Source organism: Rhinopithecus roxellana, chromosome 13 (assembly GCF_007565055.1).
Source record: "Rhinopithecus roxellana isolate Shanxi Qingling chromosome 13, ASM756505v1, whole genome shotgun sequence".
NCBI lineage: Eukaryota > Metazoa > Chordata > Mammalia > Primates > Cercopithecidae > Rhinopithecus > Rhinopithecus roxellana.
The window spans coordinates 5841011-5861703 of NC_044561.1; the positions used below are offsets into that span (position 1 = coordinate 5841011).

The 20693-nt window shown below is 55.4% G+C and overlaps 1 protein-coding gene across 5 annotated transcripts; it reads right to left on the bottom strand.

Moving 5' to 3' along the window:
* Window positions 1–2235: 2235 nt before the first annotated feature.
* On the bottom strand, window positions 2236–14499 carry PNPLA5 (patatin like phospholipase domain containing 5). 5 transcript variants are annotated; one of them, XM_030913895.1, is made up of 9 exons: window positions 14166–14496; window positions 13538–13770; window positions 12406–12471; window positions 11937–12146; window positions 10235–10295; window positions 8948–9133; window positions 6869–7001; window positions 4120–4236; window positions 2236–3175 (listed from the first exon to the last, which is right to left on the bottom strand). In XM_030913895.1, exons 1-9 carry the CDS (start codon window positions 14356–14358, stop codon window positions 2956–2958), a joined length of 1419 nt encoding a protein of 472 aa, XP_030769755.1. In that variant the 5' UTR covers window positions 14359–14496; the 3' UTR covers window positions 2236–2955. The 5 variants fall into 5 exon arrangements, with proteins under 5 accessions (XP_030769755.1, XP_030769758.1, XP_010368325.1 ...); XM_010370023.2 differs by having other exon boundaries at window positions 2263–3449; window positions 14166–14499; XM_030913896.1 differs by having other exon boundaries at window positions 2966–3098.
* Window positions 14500–20693: the final 6194 nt, after the last annotated feature.

Sequence of the window (20693 nt, forward strand, 5' to 3'; positions counted from 1 at the left end):
CTCTGTTGCCCAGGCTAGAGTGCAGTGGTGCGATCTCAGCCTGCTGCAACCTCCACCTGCCAGGTTCAAGAAATTCTTGTGCCTCAGCTTCCTGAGTAGCTGGGACTACAGGCACCCGCCACCATGCCTGGCTAGTTTTCATAGTTTTAGTAGAGAAGGGGTTTCACTATGTTGGCCAAGCTAGTCTTGTACTCCTAACCTCAAGTGGTCTGCCTGCCTTGGCCTCCCAAAGTGCTGGGATTACAGGCGTGAGCCACTGTGCCCTACCATGAGCACTTAATTTTATCAAGTAAATATTCCATGAGGTGTGTGTTATCATCTCCATTCTATCCAAGAGTGGACTGAGGCCTTGAGAGGTGAGGAATTTCCCTGCGTCACATCAATGCTGACTTGTAGAGATGGGACTCGAACCCAGGTCAGCCTGAATTCGGAGCCCAGGATCCCTTTTCTGCTCCATAATGTGGGGCTGTGTCAGGAGGATCCTGGTAACAAGTTGGGAATTCTGACCTGGGTCAGTTGCTAGGCTGTCAGCTGGGCCACTTCTAGGCTCCAGGAAGGGCATGACATCAATGGTAGATGATGGCTCTATAAGCAAGGTCAAGCTCATTCATTCTGAGGCTACATTAATAGAGGCAGTGGTCAGTAGGTGGGAGCTGAAAGACAATTTAGAAACAGTACTGGCCATATCACCTCCAGGGCACTGCTGGACTCCATGCTCCCAGAAGGTTGTGAACAAACTCGGGGTGTGGGACTGGAGCTCCCTGAACAGCATCACTGGATTGGTGATGTCCCTGAGGAGTGGTTGTAAGGTATGAGCTGTTCACCATGGAGAAGAGTGGCCTCAGAAGATCAATACCCTTCAGCCCCTCTCTCCAGGCAGGCAGAGCAAGCAGAGTCTGTGGATCCAGGGTACAGAGCTGGGATCCATGGGGAAGCCGCAGGCAGTTGGATTTTAACACCACATGAGCAAATAATCCAAGAGTTAAGTAAGATAGAAACCAGGGAAGTGCTTAAAAACAATGAAGTCCTGCCAGGGATGCTGGTGAATGGCCTCTGCCATTGTCAAGTTGCCAGCAGATAACTTTGACGCATGAGCCACAAATAATAGAGATCAAAGAGACGTTTTCCGAGCAGAATGTTGTAAGCAATTGAGATATTCAACCATCTGAGCCAGAAACATTTTCCCACACCCTGCTTGGCAACGGAGGGTGATGGAGAGTGAGGTGGGAGGGGCCAACTATCTTTCCCTGGTCTAAGTCACAAAGGAAAGCAATGGAGACAAAGCACAGATCAAAGTCCCCGCTATGTAAGGAACTGACAAGGGAGGGATGATCAAGGGAGGCTGAGTTCCTGTGGACATGGAGGCCTGTGTCTGTGACAACGGACAAAGGGCAGGGAGCAAGAATATCCCTAAAATCCTCTAAATCCTTCACCTGGTGACCCAGGTGGCCAGGTCTCCCCTCTCCACCAGGGGAGGAAATCCCAAACCCAGCTTCTGAGGGTGGAGACAGTGCATAGAGCATCCCAGCTCTGCAGACAGTGTTGTGCGAGCCACAGGCCACCTGGCTCCAAGTGGGACAGCCTTTTTCTGAGGCAGGGACAGCGTCCGTGCCTGCCCCCACTCAGGAGACGACCAGAGGGGCAGAGGCCTGCTCAGACCCAGGGGGTCCTGCAGGGAAGGGGACAGCCTCCTGCATGCTCACCGTCTGCCCCTTCCTCCTCCTTTTCCAATCCCACTGCAGCCCTGGGCCCTCCTTTCCTCCACTCGCTCCCTTCTCTCACATTTGCTCCCCAAATCCATACCCCTCGCCACGCCCCGACAGTGCCCTCCTGACCCAGCCCCTGTCTGCCCCACTCCCTCCACACCCACTCACTGCGGGCCCTTCTCTCCTTCAGTCTCACCCCAGAGCCTTTGCACCTGCCGTTGCCTCCACCTGCAAAACCCGGCCTCTCATCCTCAGCCTCAGCTCAGCTGTCACCTCTTCAGGAAGGCCTTCCTGGGCCACCCGGGCCAATGTTGCTTTCACCCCCACCCTGCCCCACTCTCACCCAATTTTGTTTTCTTCATGGCCCCACCGCTCCTGGAAAAATCTCATATTTACATTTTCCCGTTTGCTGTTCAGCGTCTGCTCCCGCACTCCCACCAGAACGTAAGGTTTCTTCAAGGCTGTGTCCCCAGGGCCTATAACTCACTAAGCATAAGCTGAATAAATGAATGAAAGAATGAATGAGTGGCTCATTGTCTCTTTATTTATTTATTTATTTATTTATTTAGAGACAGGGGCTCCCTTTGTTGCCTGGGCTGGGGTGCAGTGGTGTGATCATGGTTCACTGCAGCCTTGACCTCCTGGCCTCAAATGATCCTCCAACCTCAGCCTCCCAAGTAGGCAGGACTACAGGCATGCACCACCATGCCCAGCTAAGTTTGTATTATTTTTTTTAGAGACAAGGTCTCACTATGCTGCCCAGGCTGGTCATTTTCTCTTTAGTTCCCACGTGTATTCCTTTGCTTCCTGTTCTCACTCACGCCTCCATGTCTCCAACCTCTCCATCTCCACTGATGCTGAGTATTTCCTTAGGGCCTGGCCAGGGGCACAGCATGGGTACTGCTCTGCCAATGGGGAGAGCAGTGACTCGTGGAGAGGCCAGAGGCCGGGTGTCCCTGGCATCCTCTCTGCCCGAGGTAGAGGCACAGCTACGTCACAAACCTGCAGGAATGAGGCTGTAGGGGCAGCAGGGGTCACTGGGCCCAATAGAAGCACACACAGCTAGGATCCTGAAATGACCCGGACCCCCCTCTCCTCCTCCTCCCGCTTCCTGCCAGGGCCTTCCACCCTCTGGACCTGATAGGAAGTCAGAAGTCAAGGTTTCCTGAGTGGGGTATATCCCGGGGGTCACCGCCAAGGGCCACTACAGGACTGAGAAAGAGTCTGTGGGGGGAGCACCCCCATCCCATCATCTCGATTGGCTCCTCTGGTCTCTGACATGGGCATCAGGCACTTTCTCCGTCTTCTGTGAGGTGCTCCGTGGGCAGCTCCATGGCAGAACAGGAGCCCATCTCCCCAGCAATGCTGTCCTCCTAGCCCCCCGTGGAAATTCTGGAAATAAGACATGTCTCTGCGGCTGTCCTGCTTTCTCTCTCTGACGAGACGGGGCAAGAGGTAGGGCAGGTGACCTGGGTACACAGTGACCGGGGACATGCTGACAGGCTGCGCCCCAGGGAACTGGCTCCAAGCTGCAGGGTCTCCACGGAGATTGGCAGGGCCTCCTCCCACTGGGGCAGATGTGGGCACACAGGACAAAGGCCAGAGCAGGAATCAAGGGACACCAATCACTGAGCTGGCCCAGCTCAGTCCCCTCAGGCCTGCTGGGTGGGCCTGAGCTCCTCCATATAAGGAGCTATCTGGGGTTGGAGGGGGCTTGTTTCCAGCACGCCAGTGGCCGGAGGGCTGTGGAGGGAGCAGAAGCCACGGTTAAGTGCCTGGGGCTTGGGAAGGGTAGGTGAAACCATGTGGGTGCAGGCGCAGCCATAGTGAGCCCAGGTCACTCTTCCCCCAGATCCTGCTCTGAGGGAGGACCTGTGGCCCTCAATGTGGCTGAGCTGGAAGTGTCAGGGAGGTCTTGGGATGGCCACTCCCCAGAGGACTGCACTGATGTCCCTGCTAAACAGATAGCTGTCGAGTGCATGGGGGAGGGCCACAGGGGACCCCCCAAGTCTGGAGGGCCAGTCAGAGGAGAGGGACCAGGCCAGACCACACACAGGGCCAGCCTCGTCCGAGGTCACATGGGGATGTCTGGAACAATGGCAGGAGGACTGGCAGGAAGCTGGTGAAGCCACAAGAGGCAACTGTCCCATGGGCGGCCCAGTGACTGCACCCGGCAGGTCATGTGGACTGACCAAGGTGACTGTCATAGAGTGTCTAGCACAGGTCGGGTGCATAGCAGTGACCAACACATGTGCCAATGGCTGCATGAGTAGGCCAGAGGGATGCGGGTAAGCAGGTGGGCAGGCAGATGGCATGGACAGCCTGCCCAGGGTCCAGGGATCCAGGGAAGCAGCTGGTGCGTTCCCCCCAGCACAGCCACCCCCTCTCTGCCCCTGCCCTCTGCCCACCTCACCTGATGGGCCCAAGGAGCTGGGCCTTGGTCCTGGAGAAAACCTCGAGGGCCATGCTCCTCAGCAGGCCCTGCATCCACCACAAGTCCGCTGGCACATCGGGCAGCCACGCCACCAACCTGGAGGAAGGGGCAGGTCAGCTTTGCCCAGGTAAGCCTGGGGTGTGGCCCCACCGAGCCCACCCTCCCCACAGACCAGAGCCAGGGGCCCCTGCACCTGAGGGCTGCCCAGGTTGGGGGAAGAAGTGTCAGCAGTGTCGACCACTGTTGCAGAGCAAGTCAGAGCCACAGGGGCACCTGCAGGGTTGGAATGATCCGAAATGGACTCTGAACTTGGCAGAGGTGGCCAGGCCTTAGGGTCCTTGACTCCCGAGGAAACAAGTGGGAAGCGCAGGGAGGGAGACAGTGGGCCTTTGGGGTCAGGCTGGCTTGAGGGTACAGCCCAGCTTCCCTGCCCATCAGCTGGGTGACCTGCACAGGTCAGGGAACCTGTCTGGGCCTCTGTTTCTTCACCTGTCAAATTAGGACAGTCACCTCACCCGTAGTTCCTAATGTCCTCCTTATCTCCATCCATTTGTCTCTCTTCTCTCCAGGCCAGCCCCTGCCCTCCCCACCCCACGCCCCTGTGTCCACTCTCCTCTCAGAAGCTGCTGGCCCTCCGAAAACACAGCTGACAGAGCCCCCTTTTGCTCAAGATGTCCCCGTGGTTCCCCACTGCCTCCATGGTGGAGCCAGCCCCAGATTCAGGGTCCTCGGAACTGCGTCTGATCCCAGCACAGAGGAGAGAGAGCATGAGTCTGTCTGCAGGGCCACAATCCTATAGGGCCAGGCCTGAGAAAGCTCTGGCCAGGCACCTCAGACACTGGCCACTGCAGGGCCTCAACCTGCATCACAGCACCCTTGGAGGGGCCCCTACACCAGAGTTCAAACTAGGCTTGCAGTCCAGAGAGTGTGGTGTGATGGCAAGACATAAGCTGGACTGTCACCTCCCTTGTTCTGGACCACCTGCCTCTATTAATGCAACCTACGTTGTTGAACATATGTATTGTGAAAAATACAAAGAGTGAACTTCCCTGTGGTCTGGGCAGGCTCCCCTTTGGGGCTCACACAATGAATTTGTTTTTAACTGAAAAGGTTGGACTTTACATTTATACTTTTGGATTTCAACTTGTGGTTTCTGTAAACAGCTCAGCGTGAGGAGAATCTGTCGGTAGAAAGCTCTCTCCTGGCTTTGGGCCACTGGCAGTTTAAACAGCAGGACTGACCCATGCACTAACTCAACATTGAGCAGGACAGAGACCTGTGGCTCACCGTCACAGACCTTCTTCCAGAGAAGAGAGAATTTTAAACAATACACATCTCCCCATGCCACCTCCCTGCTCAAACCCTTCCCAACCTTTCCACCACTCTCTGGACAAAGACTAGCTAAGCTGTCTCCAGAGCTCTGTGCACTGCCCCACCAGCCTCCTCTGCCTCGTCTTCAACGGCAGTAAAGCTGAGGCTCCAGCTTTACTGGCCTTCCTTCCTGCTCCTCGAACAGGCCTTTCTACCTCCTGCCTCTGGGCCTTTGCACATGCTGTTCCATCTGCCTAGAACATTCTCCTTGTCCTCTTTGCCTGGTGGACGCTGATTCATCCTTCAGAGTATAGCCTGAGTCATCTCCTCTGGGCAGCCTTCCCTGGCCAGAGAGTCCCTAGATTGAGCTGTGTAGCTGGAAGCTAGTGGAGGCCTCTCCCAGGGAACCTCTAGGTGGAGCTGTAGTTACAGGTGAGTGTGTGATAATCTATAGGTGGTGAGCTCCACCAGGGCAGGAGCTGGGTCTGGGTCAGGGCTGCTTCCATGGTCCACAGCCAGGCCTTGGCCCCTGAGAGATCCTCAGCAACTGCTGGTGGAATGAATGAACAACTGACACAGAGGGACACATTAACCAGCAAGTTAGAATGTTACTGAGGGCCTAACCACAGTCGGCCTGACTTGGAAGGGGCTTGTTTTACAGAAAAGGAACCTGTAGTGGTGGGCTCACGCCTGTCGTCCCAGAACTCTGGGAGACTGAGGCGGGCAGATTGCCTGAGCTCAGGAGTTTGTGACCAGCCTGCGCAACAAGGTGAAATCCTGTCTCTACTAAAATACAAAAAAATTAGCCGAGCATGGCAGTGTGCGCCTGTGGTCCCAGCTACTTAGGAGGCTGAGGCAGGAGAACTGCTTGAACCCAGGAGGCAGAGGTTGTAGTGAGCCAAGATCATGCCACTGCACTCCAGCCTGGGCAATAGAGTAAGATTCCGTCAAAAAAAAAAAAAAAAAAAAAAAAGAAAGAAAGAAAGAAAGAAAAGAAAAATGAGAAGAGAAGAGAAGAGAAACCTGTAGCCCAGAGAGGTCAAGAGACTCGGGCCCAGCCACACAACCAGCCGGAAACTGAAGAGACCCAGCCCCAGCCACATAGCCAACCTGAGATTCTGATGGGTGGAGCAATGGTCAAAAGTCACAGAGACAGTGTAGGGTCCAGGGGGAAGACCAGGAGGACTCCAGCTTCCAATCGTACCCACCATGCCCCTTCCCCACCAGTCTCGTTTTGCAGAGGAGATCACAGAGGCTGTGAGTCATGCAGCCAACACCACACAGTGTGGAGACAGCAGCCGGGCTCCCCCCACCCAACCCAGCCCTGCCCACCCAGTGTGCCAGCTGCCCCTCCTGCCATGGGCACCAGTCTCCGCCACAGGCCAGGCCCTCCCCAGGCCCCCTGGCTGAGCCTTACCTTCTGCTGCGGAAGTAGACATACTCAAAGGGCAGCGTGCAGGGTAGCAGCACGTACGTCAGCACCTGTCCAGGCCCCGAGCGCCAGAAGCGGGCCCACGGGCTGGGGTCCCTCGTACATGCTTTCTTCAGTGCTGCAAGAGAGGCCCCAGCGTGGCCCTGCCCACCTGGAGTCTGTGGACCGGCAACCTGAGCACCCCCATCTCACAAGTAAGAGGCTGCGCTCCCTCCACCTTCTGCAGATGAAGAAACAATACTGAGCCACCCCCCACCACGGGCCAGCAGGTAGCTATGCACTCTTCATTGTCCATGAGACAAGTGGTGTATGCCCTCTCATAGATGAAGAGACTGAGGTTCAGAGTGGAGAAGTGACTTGCCTAAGGACCATCAACAGGAAGTGGCAGGGCCAGGATGGACTTGAAGACTCTCAGGCTCCTGAGCTCTTTCTACCTCTTCTGCCCCTCTGGAAAGTCTGTGGCCTGCCAGGCTGGGACAGATGCTCTCACCACACTCTCTCAATAACAGTAACACGACAGTGTTATTAATACCCACAGCCACAACTGTGACCGCAGCAACCATTTCTTGGGTCCTCTATTCACTGACATGACCAGAGTGGAAGGGACCAGCATCTGGGCTGGAACGGAGCCAGAGCCCAAACCCCAGCTTCCAGACATAGCCCAGGCCACAGCTCAGGCCACCACGTCCACTCTGGCCACTGCCCTCTGGAGACGGGGCATTTGAAGATTCACAGGTAGCACAGGCCAGACACTCTGCTCCACATCCACCTGCCGAGTGTCCTAGGACGAGTCCTAGCTTCCTTCTCTGTAAACTGGGGATCCCGGCAGGATGCTCCTCCCTGGGCAGGCAGGTGAGGATTAGAGATGAGGTTCACAATTCCCTCCCGAGCTGGCGAGGGCACAGCACCCAGGAGTTGGTGCTCCACCCAAGGCAGCTCTCTGGTGCCCCCGTGTGGCTGCAGGGACACTACTGGGTTCCAGAATCCCAAGCTTGGACCTCAGGGGCTGGGCACAGGTCCATGGCCTTTTCTGCATATCCTCGTGCGGCCTCCCGGCATGAAAAGGGGCCCCCTCCTCGTCCCCTTGCCCACCCCACTCTCCCTGGTCTGGCCTCGACCACCATCACTCTCCTCCCAGCCTCCCACCCCTTCAGCTTCTTTGGGTCCACCACCCCCTCCCGTCCACCTCACTCCCTTCTCCCACAGCTTTCAAGGCCACCTGCCCACCCTGCCAGCCTCCCAAGCTCACCTCTGCTGCCTGCCCCTCATGCTGCAGCCACAGGGACCTCCTGGCTCTCCCTCACCAACCCCAGGACCTTTGCATGTGCCAGGCCCTCTCCCCGATGCTCTTTTGCCTCTTGGCCTAGCCAACATCTCCTTTCCAGTTTCACTCAGATGCTGCTCAAACTCATCCCCCACCATCATTGCATGTGCCTGTGGGACCCTGTACTTTCCTGCTGTTGCAGTTGTGACATTTAGTCACAGAGCAGGAAAGCAGACTAAGTGGTTCCGAGTAGAACCCCTGGTTCTGCCATTTGCTACTGTGTGACCTTGGGCAAGTCGCTTAACTTCTCTGTGCTATGGTTTCCTCATCTTTACAATGAGAACAATTCTGTACTATCCTCAGATGGTTGTTGGAAGGATGAAATGAGTTCATTTTCATCTGGGGAATCCAGAACCCTCTGTGTGTGCCTCTCCTATGTCTGTCAACACTCCTGCCCTTTCCGGGGCAGTGGGCAAAGACCTGGCTCTTGCAGGCACAGGCTTGGGTTCAAATCCCCTAGCTGCAGGCTCTGAGCCCTTGGTGAGTCCCTTCCTTTCTCTGAGGTTTGGTTTCCTCATCAGTGAAGTGGGTACAAATAATGCTTAGGCCCAGGGTTGTGGGGAGGAATGAATGATGCCACATGTAAAAAGCCCATAGTACCACACTTGGCATTTAGTAGGTGCTCAGTAAATGAGTCCTGTCCTCTTCCAGACCACGAGTGCCTTCAAGGCAGGGTCCCTGAACCCGGTCCCCTGAGTGCAGGGCCCTGGTAGGTGAGCAAATGCAGGAAGAGTCCCTACCAGCCTCCAGCTCTGGCGAGAGCTGCTCAAAGTTGGGTATGTCCTTGACTTGCACGTGGGGCACTTTCCAGTTGAGACACAGGCCCCTCTTCTGGCATTGGTCACAGCCAGCATCCCAGTTTCCATCAGCCAGGACTGGGGGTTCCTTAGACACCAGTGTCCATAGCACCGGCTCCTTGGTGAGTCCTGGATCAGGGAAGGGAGAGGATAAGTCAGGCATCTGAGCCTCCCCAAGGCGCCCCATGCTGCCCACATCCCTCAGTGCCCAAACCCAGTTCTGGGGATCCACTGTGCTGGGGGATGGATGCATGGCTTATTCCTGATGACTCCCTTCTGCCTTCCCCTGGCCCTGCTCTGCCCACTCCCTGCCCACTTTCAAGTGGCTCATCAGAGCCCAGACCCCAAAGACACAATCCAGAGTTCCAATTCTGGCTCCACCACCTGCAAGCTATGTGACCCAATGCCCTTTGCCTCAGTTTTCCTCTCTGTAAAAAAGGAAAAGTAAGACCTGCCTTATATCGTTGCTCTGAGAATTAAACAAGATAAATACATAAAGCTTAAGCTCACATCTGGGCACATACAAAGCGCTCAGCAAATGCCTCCTGATTGTGTGTTTTTGGTTGCAATGTAGGACTTGAGCACATGAGTTCAGGAGCCAGGCGGCCTGCATCTGAATGTCTACTCCACTAGGTTGAAGAGCACTGTCCTGTGGATGATGTTCAGACTCTCCAGCCCAGACCTCTCTGGCACACCCACAGCCCCATGAACACACACACGCACACACACCTCCTGCCATATTGAGTTATGTGCCCTCAAGGTGCCTGCCTCTGTCCCTTCTCTCTTGTTTTTCCCTCTGCCTAGAATGCCCTCTTCTTTTGCTGGAATCTTCATCTTTGCCGGTGTCTTCATAATGAACTAGTCAAAACCCAGCTTATCTGTCACTGCCTCCAGGAAGCCCTCCTTACCTACCCTCAAGCCCCAGGCTGAGTCCAATGCCTCCTCTGGACTCCCACAACCTTGAGCATCCCGCCATCCCTGCACCCATCTCCCTGGGTTGTCTCTCTCTGGGTCTGTCCCCCTGCACCAGGCTGCGGGCTGTTCAACAGTGGAACTTGTATGTGACTCTTCTCTGAGTCCCCAGTACTCAGCTCAGGTCCAGCACAGAGCAGATGCTGAGGACAACAGTGAGTGAGTCCTAGGTCCCTAGCAGCTCAAAGGCCCAAGAGGCAGGATCCACCTGGCACCATGTGGGACACGATCCCCAGCCACTGTGGGACTGCCACCTACCACGTCTCTCCAGGAACCTCAGGGCATCCAGGTAGCCTTGTCTGCAGTTGTCAGCCACTACCTGCCAACACACAAAGCAAGGGTGGGATGGGCAAGGCCTGGACCTGCCCCTTGAGCAGATGTCACAGGCCAGAGACTTATCTTTAACTGGAGATAGTCCCAGCCCAGCCTATTCTCCCCAAGTGACCATTCAACTGGGCTCAGGGACTCCTGTGGACCTTAGCACTGGGCAGGAGGGGCCAGAGGCCTGCAGGTACATCTGCTTGACTAGTTCTGTCCCTGCAGGCCCATTGCATCTCCCCTCTGAGACACCCGGGCTGCCCTTGCCCCAGCCTTTCCCCTCTCTTGCCTCAGTTTCTGCCTCTGGAAAATGGGATAACAAGGCCTGGGAAGGCTGGGACTTTGGCCCCTTGTAGGGCAGTGGATGGGGGTTCCCTTTGCTCCTTTGATGTTCACCCCCAAGGCAAGACTGAGGTAGGCTGAGGAACCAGGAGCCCCACCTGCCTGTCTGATTAAAGCCCCACTGGTGGCAAAGGGTGCTGTCCCCCTCACACCCTTGCTATGAGACTTCAGCATGACAGTGCCAACTCTCTGAGTGCCTCAGCTTCCTTATCTAGAAAATGCGGCTGGGGTTTACTGCCCACCCAGGGGTGTGGGGAGTACCAGAGTAAATGAGCATGACCTTGTCTCGTGACTTAGAAAGCACTACACAAACCTGAGAGGTAGAAGGGACAGGGAAGAGCCAGGATGTGGTTGGGGCAGAGGAGTGTGTGTGTGTGTGTGTGTGTGTGTGTGTGTGTGTGTTTCTTTCTTTCTTTTTTTGTTTCTTTTTGAGATGGAGTCTCACTCTGTCACCCAGGCTGTAGTGTAATGGCACGATCTCGGCTCACTGCAACCTCCACCTCCCAGGTTCAAGCAATTGTCCTGCTTCAGCTTCCTGAGTAGCTGGAATTACAAGCATGCGCCACCACACCCAGCTAATTTTTGTATTTTTAGTAGAGATGGAGTTTCACCGTGTTGGCCAGGCTGGTCTCAAACTCTTGACCTTAAGTGATCTGCCAGCCTCGGCCTCCCAAAGTGCTGGGATTATAGGCGTTGAGCCACCGCGCCCAGCCAGGAGGAGTGTATTTCAATAATTGTCAAATTACCTATTTTCCAGGAATACCAAGGGGTAAAAAACCCTTCCTTTGTTTTTTTCTTTGCATTTGTGCCTTGCCTCCACAGTGGTTGGTCAATTTGGCCACAGTCAAGGACAGTGGTCAAGAGCGTGGGCCTGAGCCAACTAAAGGTCTGAATCCTGGTTTTACTGCTTCCAGGCCGTGTGACTTTGAACAAGTTGCTTAACCTCTCTCAGCCATAGTATCCTCCCCTGAGAAATGGAAATAACAGTACGTGCCTACAGACCGTGGCCCAGAGGAGCACAGGCAAAGGCCCTGCTCAAAGGCCAGCTCAGCAGAGTTGGCGTGAGTGTGTCCCATTGACCTGGGGCCAGTCCTCACTCATCACTGGCTCAGTGCGGCAAGAACAGTAAGGACACGACTGAACCCCATTAGGATTCAGGTGTTTGGCTTTGAGACTGGGGACATATGTTGTAACTGCCTTGAGGCTCAGGGGGCAGTGTGAGTTAGGAGCACACAAAGTCTGACTCACGGGACCCTTGACCGTGGCCAAGCCTCTAACACCATCACGGGGCCAGACCTACCTCGAGGCTGGGGGGTATGAGGCTTATGAACCCCAGGAAGAAGTTCTTGGTGGAGATTTGGAAGCTGGCGTTGAAGGCGTTCAGCTCATGCAGGTTGGGGGAGGTGCTCTGGGGGCAGATGTCCACTGTCCCATGGAAGGGGGACACTGTGATGGTGGAGGGGCAGTCCGCAAAGGGTAAGTTGTTGCTCAGAGCCCCGTCGATGTAGCGCTGCAATTTGTGGGAAGCAGGTGGGTGGTCCTGCCCTCTCAGAGGGCCTCCCACACTGGCTGCAGCTGGTGACCCTCCAGCTGTCCCTGAGTCACAGGGCCACTCCAGCCCAGGAGGCTGAATGCCCCCTAGGAGCAGGGGGAGGGCCTGGCACACAGTAAGTGCTCAAGGAGCGCTGGTTTCCTCCACCCAAGCACCTCTCCACAGTGTGCACCCTAGGCTGCCCAGAGCACAGAACAGGGTTCCAAAGTGCACTCACCTCCCCTCTGAACTCGGGAGGGATCAGCCCACAGTAGAAAGGAAAGTATAAGGTGCAGACCAAGGCCTAGGAAGAGAAGAGTCAGCGGGAACACAACTGTACATGCTCCTTGCATTCAGAACCTCCCCTGTGCACGGTTTCTAATCCCAACAGCCTGCAAAGGAGGTGTCATCAGTCCCATGTCCAGATGAGGGAGCTGAGGCATCACCTCCCAGCCAAGCTCTCCAAGGGAAGCAGGGATTGGAGCACCTCTGTCTTGACACCCACCTCCTCTTTCTGTGGGTGTGCAGGGAAGGAGGTCAGGTGCGGGCTCCTGAGGAAGCCAAACTGGGGACCCCAAAGAGTGACCCAGAATCCTTGCCTGTGTAGCAGTTGGGATGGGGCCTGGCACATAGTAGGTGCTCAGTACACATTAGCTGCCGTCACTGTTATCAATCTGTGGGAATAAAACTGTCACCTGCATCGCCATCTGGTCAGAGCCAGGATGGGTTCTGCACCTCCCAGACAGAGTTGGGATGCTTCCAAGGGTTCCATGAGACAAAGTCCTATATTCAAAAGTTTGCAAGCTCTAGGTTGGTGGTTCTCAACTAGGAGTGATATTCTCCCCCACAGGACACCTAACAATGTCAGAGACATTTTTGGTTGTCACACTGTGTGCCTGCACTTGAGCATGCACACTTTTGGCAAATGTCAATAGTGTCAGGGTCTATGTGAAGCCTCTTTTTTAGACATCCTATATCATTTCGATACTGGATTGTTCCTGACCTCCTTACTTGGAGATGAGTTCATTATTGATACCACCTGCTCCCCCTCCCCCCACCAATGAGCATAGAAGCCCCAGGGAGGCAAGAGTTTCTGTCTGTTTTGCTCCCTGTTACAGTCACAGTGCCTAGAACAGTGACTGGCCCCAGCCAGACCCTTCTGTGTGCAGCAACCTGGGAAGTCTCCAGACCCACCCTGCCGACCCTCTCTGGGCCTCAGTTTCCTCAGCTACAAACAGGTCCGCCCGCCCTCCCTCCTTTCCGCCCCTGCAGAAACGTCTGCGGGGGAAGTACCCGGATGTCACTCTGGACCAGATGGAGCCCGCCTGCCTGCCGCCCACCAGCCAGGCCTTGGGTCCCGCCCAACCCACCTGGATGAGCTCATCACGGGTGGCGAAGTCAGTGACCAGGAAGTTGCGGCCGTCGGGCCAGCGGGTCAGCGAGATGCCCAGACGCTGGGAGGCCAGGACGTGGGCGTCGGGGGGCAGAGCGTCCTGCAGCTGCCGCTTGATGTGCTCGATGGGCGCGTAGGCTGGGTGCAGGATGCCTAGGCTCAGCCGCTCCACCTGCCTAACCATGCCCAGGAGGTGGGAGCAGCAGAAGTCTGCAGGGGGTGCAGGGAAAGGGAGCCCTCAGCGCCCAGGGATCCTGCGAGCCCCTCCACACCCCCACACCCCCTCCTAGGTGCAATGGGAGAGGGGTCCTCCCCACTCCAGCTCGGAATTTCTGGTCTCGGCCCCGGATTCAAATGATCCGTTCACCTTTTCACTTTTTGCCCCAGCCGACCTGGGAAACAGAGTTTCTGGCTCAGAGCCACGATCCCTCCTCTGCAAATGGGGGTCACCTAGTCCCCAGCCCTCGGGGTTCTCATGGGATTAAATGGGGCCGTGCCAGGGGTAGAGGGCGCAGAGCACAGCGCCAGGCGCCAGCGTCTCTGGGCTCAATTAGCTTCCGTTACGGTGTCCCCGCCCCTTTTCGCCCCCGCAGTCCGGGACTCACCGACCGACTTGCCGCAGAGGATGCTGACTGCGTTGAGCGCCCCAGACGAGGAACCGTAGATGCGGCGGGCGCCCTGGAGGAGGCGCGGGGCGCGCTGGCGCAGGCACTCGGTGGCACCCACGTGGTAGAGACCCAGGTAGCCGGCGCCGGCGAAGGACAGGTTCCAGCTGTCCTCCTCCTCTGAGAAGCCCATGGCGGGTGGACCGGGCGGGATGATCCGGACGAGATGATCCGGACGAGGAACGGTCACTCCGTGACCGCGGATGGGGCCGGGATGCAGCCCTAGACGGGGCTGGGCCCAAATGTGGGCTCTGGAGGGAGCCGGGCTGGGGCTGGTGCTCCCTGCGCCGCCCCCGGGTTGCGTCACGTGAGACCCAGCCAATGAAGTCCCCGGGTCGCGATCAGCCCCCACTCCAGGTGTGCGCCAGGTGTGCCCCAGAAGTGCTCGCGCGTGTGTCTACGCTGGCGCTGCCCCCAGGCGCCCGCCCCGGATCCGCATCGGGTCATAGATTTCTGAGTGACAGGGCAGGGGAGTGGGACTAAATCTTGCCTATCTCTGGTAGTCTGGGCAGATGTTATTCCAGTCCTCATTACGCAAATGAGGCAACTGAGGCGCAGCCCAGGATGGTGACAGCCAGGAAGTGGCAGAGTCGGACCCGGGACATCTGGTCTCTGAGGTCAAACCAGGCTTAAGTCTGCAGCTGTGCTGGTTCCAGGGAGGGACTTGGGGGAAAGGGAGGTCTTGGGGCCAGCCCCAGCTTCCATCCATGTGGGTTTTCCCAGCATCCTCGCTCTCTCCGGGCAGCACTTTTTCAGCCCAATGTGAGGAGTCTTGGATGTGAGGACCTACAGAGGCCTTTCTGCTCTCATGGAACCCTGCACCTCCAAACCTCAAACACGGAGTCACCAGCAACTGTCCAGCCCTAGGGTGGGCCCTCCAGCAGAGACAGTGGGATCCTGGCTGGCAGCAGCCACCCAGTCCCCCAAGTGTGTGAGTAGGGACCAGTGTACTGGCCTGTGGCAGGGGGTGGATTCTGAACCCTGGAGAGGCCAAGGCACTCCTGCAGCCAGGAAGAGCCTCTGAGAGAACTCACCCACAACCCTGTCACCTGGACAGTTGTTCTGGAAATCAAGCGGGGCAGCCGATGAAATTAAGTACCCACAAGAAATCCTCCAATGGATCCACAAGGGTGACCCAGAAGAGACGGCTGATGGTGATATTGCCAGGATGGTGGTCATAGACGACCCCCTGCGAGGGGAATGGGTGAGGGAAACACAGTGGGGCCTTCCACAGACCGTCAGAGGGTCTGGGACTTGGAGAAAGATTAGAGATGTTACTGTGCTGTCTTTGGAGACGGAGAAGGGGCCACATACCAAGGAACACGAAATGTCTCTAAAAGGCAAGGAAATGGGTTCTCCCCCGAGCCTCCGGAAGGAACACAGTTCTGCTGACACTTGCTGATTTTAGCCCAGTGAAACCCATTTTGGGCTTCTGACCTCCCAAACTGTAAGATAACAAATGTGTGTTGTTCTAAGCCACTAAATTTGTGGTAATTTGTTACCGCAGCAATATGGAATTAATAAACACGACCTCTGTAGTATTCTTGACAAAAATGCATAACCAAATATAATTATGAGGGAATATAAATGTAAATTAGGGGACATTCTACCCCGTAACCTGCCTGTCTGTACTCTCCCAAAAAATAAAAAGTTAAGATCATGAAAGACAAAGGCAGATTAAAGGAGACTGAAGAGACACCGCAACGTAATGGAATACACGTGCTATATTCAACCCTGGCTGGGGATGGCAGGGGTGGTGCAGGGAACAAGCCATAAATCACACTATTGGGACAACTGGCAAAATTGAAATATGAGCTGTGAATTAAATTACAGTGCTGCATCCGGCCAGACATGGTGGCTCACACCTGTAATCCCAGCACTTTGGGAGTCCAAGGCAGGCAGATCACTTGAGGCCAGGAGTTCAAGACCAGCCTGAGCCATGCAGTGAGACTCTGTCTCAAAAAAAAAAAAAAAAAAAAAAAAAAAGTACTGTGATTATGTAAGAAAAAGCCCTCACTCTTAGGAAATACACTGATCCATTGAGGAGCGAAGAGGCATGATATCTGCAAACTCGTCACAAATAATTAAGAAAAAAATATATTTGTATCTATATTTATCTATATGTGTACATCTACAGGGAGAAAGCAAATATGGCAAAATGTTAATGATTGGAGAATGTGGGCAAAGGGATTATGAGTATTTGTTTGTTTGTTTGTTGTTTGTTTTGCACCATTCTTGCAATTTCTCGGCAACTGTGAAATTATATCCAAATGAAAGAGAAAAAGGAAAAGAAAGGGCAGGACCGACCCCTGGGAAAAACTGACGGACCCACATTGACAGATAGGAAAAGAAGGAGATGCTGAAACAGGATCCATAGATGGTGATACAAGATGTCAGAGGAGGGCTGGGCGCGGTGGCTCAAGCCTGTAATCCCAGCACTTTGGGAGGCCGAGGCAGGTGGATCACGAGGTCAGGAGATCGAGACCCTCCTGGCTAACACGGTGAAACCCCGTCTCTACTAAAAATACAAAAAACTAGCCGGGCGCGGTGGCGGGCGCCTGTAGTCCCAGCTACTCGGAGGCTGAGGCGGGAGAATGGCGGGAACCCGGGAGGTGGAGCTTGCAGTGAGCCGAGATCGCGCCACTGCACTCCAGCCTGGGGGACAGAGTGAGACTCCGTCTCAAAAAAAAAAAAAAAAAAAAGATGTCAGAGGAAAAACCAGAGCAGGAGGGGAGAGAAGAGGGACCCTACTGAAGCTGGGACCCAGATCTCTTTATTTTTTATTTTTTATTTTTGAGATGGAGTCTTGCTCTGTTGCCCAGGCTGGAGTACAATGGCGTGATCTCAGTTCACTGCAACCTCTGCCTCCCGGGTTCAAGCGATTCTCCTGCCTCAGCCTCCTGAGTAGCTGGGACCACAGGCGCACACCACCATGTCCGGCTAATTTTGTATTTTCAGTAGAGACGGGATTTCACCATGTTGGCCAGGCTGGTCTTGAACTCCTGACCTCAGGTGATCCACCTGCCTCAGCCTCCCAAAGTGCTGGGATTACAGGCATGAGTCACTGCGCCTGGCCTGGGGCCGGGATCTTTAAGAGCCCAGCAGGCCAGGTCGCCTTGGCCATCAGCGAGGAGGACCACCAGTGTGGTGGGGAGTAACGGAGGAGGACAGTTATCTGGAAATCTTTGTTTCTGGGAAGAGGCTGTGGTTTAAACAAATAAGGAGGTCAACAAGTCACATGGCCCAGGCCTTCAGAGAAGAAAGAGGAAGGAGAGGAAGAGGAGGAGAAAGAAGAGGTGGTTGGCATAGCCTAGACCTTGGTAGCAGGCAAACCTGCTCCCTATTGACCTGTAGCTCCTCTCTGTATCCTGGTGGCTCCACCTGGTTTCTAACGCACCAGGATTTAATCTCCACACTGGATCCCAGACTCCAGAGTATGTGGATCCTGGACTCTGCCAGGAGGCCTGGGGCAAGTCACCACCTTGGTCTGGGTTCTGGTTCCCCCACCTGTAAGTCAGGGAAATTGAACTACGTCAGCCCATACCAACAGTTTCGAGAATGCCCCAGGGGTGCCATTTGACAGTTGTCATGTTGACATCCATTGACTGAGAAACTCCTGACTGACTAAGAGCTGCTGTGAATTCAGGAACACTTGAGAAATGGTAAGCAATTGATCTGTCACAAGTACTAGAAAAAAAAAATTTACCCCTGTGTGCACAAAGCATTCTATTGACCTAGAACGCAGACTCTCCTCTGCATATCCGCTGCCCAGTACAGAGCCTGGTGCACCATAGGGTTTGTGAAAGGAGTAAATTGTCCAGATTAACACAAGAGGAAGCAGGCAGGCTGTGGGTCTTTGGAGGTGGAGGGGTGCCTGCCTGCTGATTCATCTCCATGGGACACAGGCACTGGAATTGGAGCACACCCAAGACCCACCTCCATTAGCCAAGGAGAAAAATTTCCTGTGGAATGTTGATCGAAAGGCTGGGACCGCCGGCTCAGAGGCTTTGCCCGAGAGACAGCCAGAGTGGACTTATTCTTGACAAACGGAGTCTGAGGGACAAGTGGGTCCCTCCCTTGGAGGGAGAAACATTCAGCTGGAGCCTTGTAGGCTGTGACCCTGAGCTGCCATTCAGGGACCTGCCAGTCTCTGGGGGAAGCCCAGGCTGGCCCTGGAGCCAGCCCTTTCCGTATATTATGCCCCCTTAAGTGGGACCCCAGACCTTCACTCACTGCACTCATCCCTGAAAGGGCACCCAAGCTGCAGGAATTCTGAGGAGGGGGCTCACTGGAGGCAGGTCAGGGGAAGTGGCCTGGAGGAAGAGTTTGGGCAGGGCCTTGAAGGGAGGAATTGAGGAGGCAGAGATTGGAGGAGGGTGTTTGAAAGCCAAGGCATAGAGGTGGGAATGTGCCGGGCGTGCCCAAGGATTCTATAGGGGACCCATGGGATTAGCATGGAGGCCGTGGAGGAGGGGGATTCCAGACCAGGGGCAGCATAGAGCCCTGGGAAAGCCCTGGAGGGCACAAGTGTGATAGAGAGTGTCTACCTCTGTGCCCTGCCAGGTGACTGGTCCCATGCAGGCAGGTGCCCACTCAGTTCCCACTGAATACGCTGCAGGCAGATCTGGGCACGGGGGCAACCTAGGACCCAGGAAAAGGGAAGCCACCGAGGTTGGGCACGTCCTCGTCCTGACCCCGCGCTGTCACTCAAGTCTTCTCTCCACCTCTCTCCCTGGATGAGGCTGCTCCTAAGCCTTCCCGCAGGCCCCAACGCGTCTTCCCCATGTGTCTGCCCCATGACTACATACCTTCAGCCTTGCCATGGAACCTCCCACCTGGAATGTTCCCTCACCTGTGGCAACCGTCCCCACGCTCCAGCCAGCATCACTGCGCCTTCCCCTGGCTCACCCACTCTCCAAGCCTCACCTACCACTACAGCCTCTGCTCGAACATCCCACCTCCTCCCCACTCCCCTGACCAATCAACTGGAAAGTGTTTTAAAAACCGTGGAGCCCCAAGCACTTGCGTTTGTAGTGATTAGGGCTGTCTGGGATACAATTCTGGCTCCAGCATGTCTTGGCTGGTGACCCTGGATAATTTAACTGATCTTTGCCTCAGTTTTCTCATCTATCAAGTGGGGATAATAACACTACTTACTCCATAAGACCAGTAAGGATTAGAGCTAATGCAAGTAACGTGTTTGGAATAGCGCCCGGCACTGGATAAACACACAAACAATGGCTACTACTGTGATTGTTGTAATCAAGTGGCACACAATCAATGGCAACCACTATGTTATTTATTTATTTAATTTTGAGACAGAGTCTCACTCTGTCACCCAGCCTGGAGTGCAGTGGCACAATCTCGGCTCACTGCAACCACCACCTCCCAGGTTCAAGCAATTATCCTGCCTCAGCCTCCCAAGTAGCTGGGACTACAGGCACGCACCACCACGCCTGGTTAATTTTTGTATTTTTGGTAGAGACAGGGTTTCACCATGTTGCTCAGGCTGGTCTTGAACTCCTGGCCTCAGGTGATCTGCCCACCTCTGCCTCCCAAAGTGCTGGGATTACCGGCACGAGCCACTGCGCCCGTCCCTGTGTTACTGTTTCAATCACATGGCATATATCAATGCTTTCTCATGTGAGCTCCTTGAGGGCCAGGTCCTCCATCTATGCCTGGAAGAAGTGTAGCACAATGTTTGTGGACTGAATGCTCAGCCCACGGCCTGGGTGGGTCATTTTCGGAGGAAGAGGTGGGAGATCTGCTTCTCTTAGCTTCACACCCACCCCTTCCTTGACCCGGGAGTGAAGGACAGCTTGCCCGTAGGCACTGGGTGCAGAAGGCACCCCTGGGACAGGCCAGCCCAGCCTCCCTTCCCACAGAGGTGGGTGGTACCGGGCTTTACTGATCCCACAACAGGGGCAGCATCCTTGCCTCAGAGATCGTGGGCCTGCACAGACTCACCCACCTGGGGGCAGGTACCCCAGGCTATCTCCACTGTGGGCAGGACCCAGCCCCAGCTGCAGGGGGCAATTAGAAACCATGGCTGCCTCTGCTCCAGGAGGGAACCAGGTCACAGCAGGCACAGCCGGGAACACTTCACCCACAGATGTGACTGTGCCGGAGGCAGGCTGAGGCTCCCTGGAGCAGTGGACCACCAGTGTGAGTTCAGGGAGGGAGGAGTTCAGGGGCTGGGAGTTCAGCGGGGACGTGTTCCGGAGGTTTTGGAGAAAAAGTAGCGTTTGAGCAGGGCCTTGGAGGTTGGTCAAGGGTTCACCACGGGGAGAAAGGGGGATGGGCACAGAGGGAAGAGTCTGAGCAAAGGCACCAGGCAGGGAGGAGTAGGGAGGCGTGAGAAGCCAGCCAGCAGGAGGGAGCAGGCATGGCAGTGAGGGCAGGTGGTGACGGGCTGCGGGAGGATGCATAAGGCCTGGAGCCAGGCTGGGTTTCTGTGTACTTGGTACT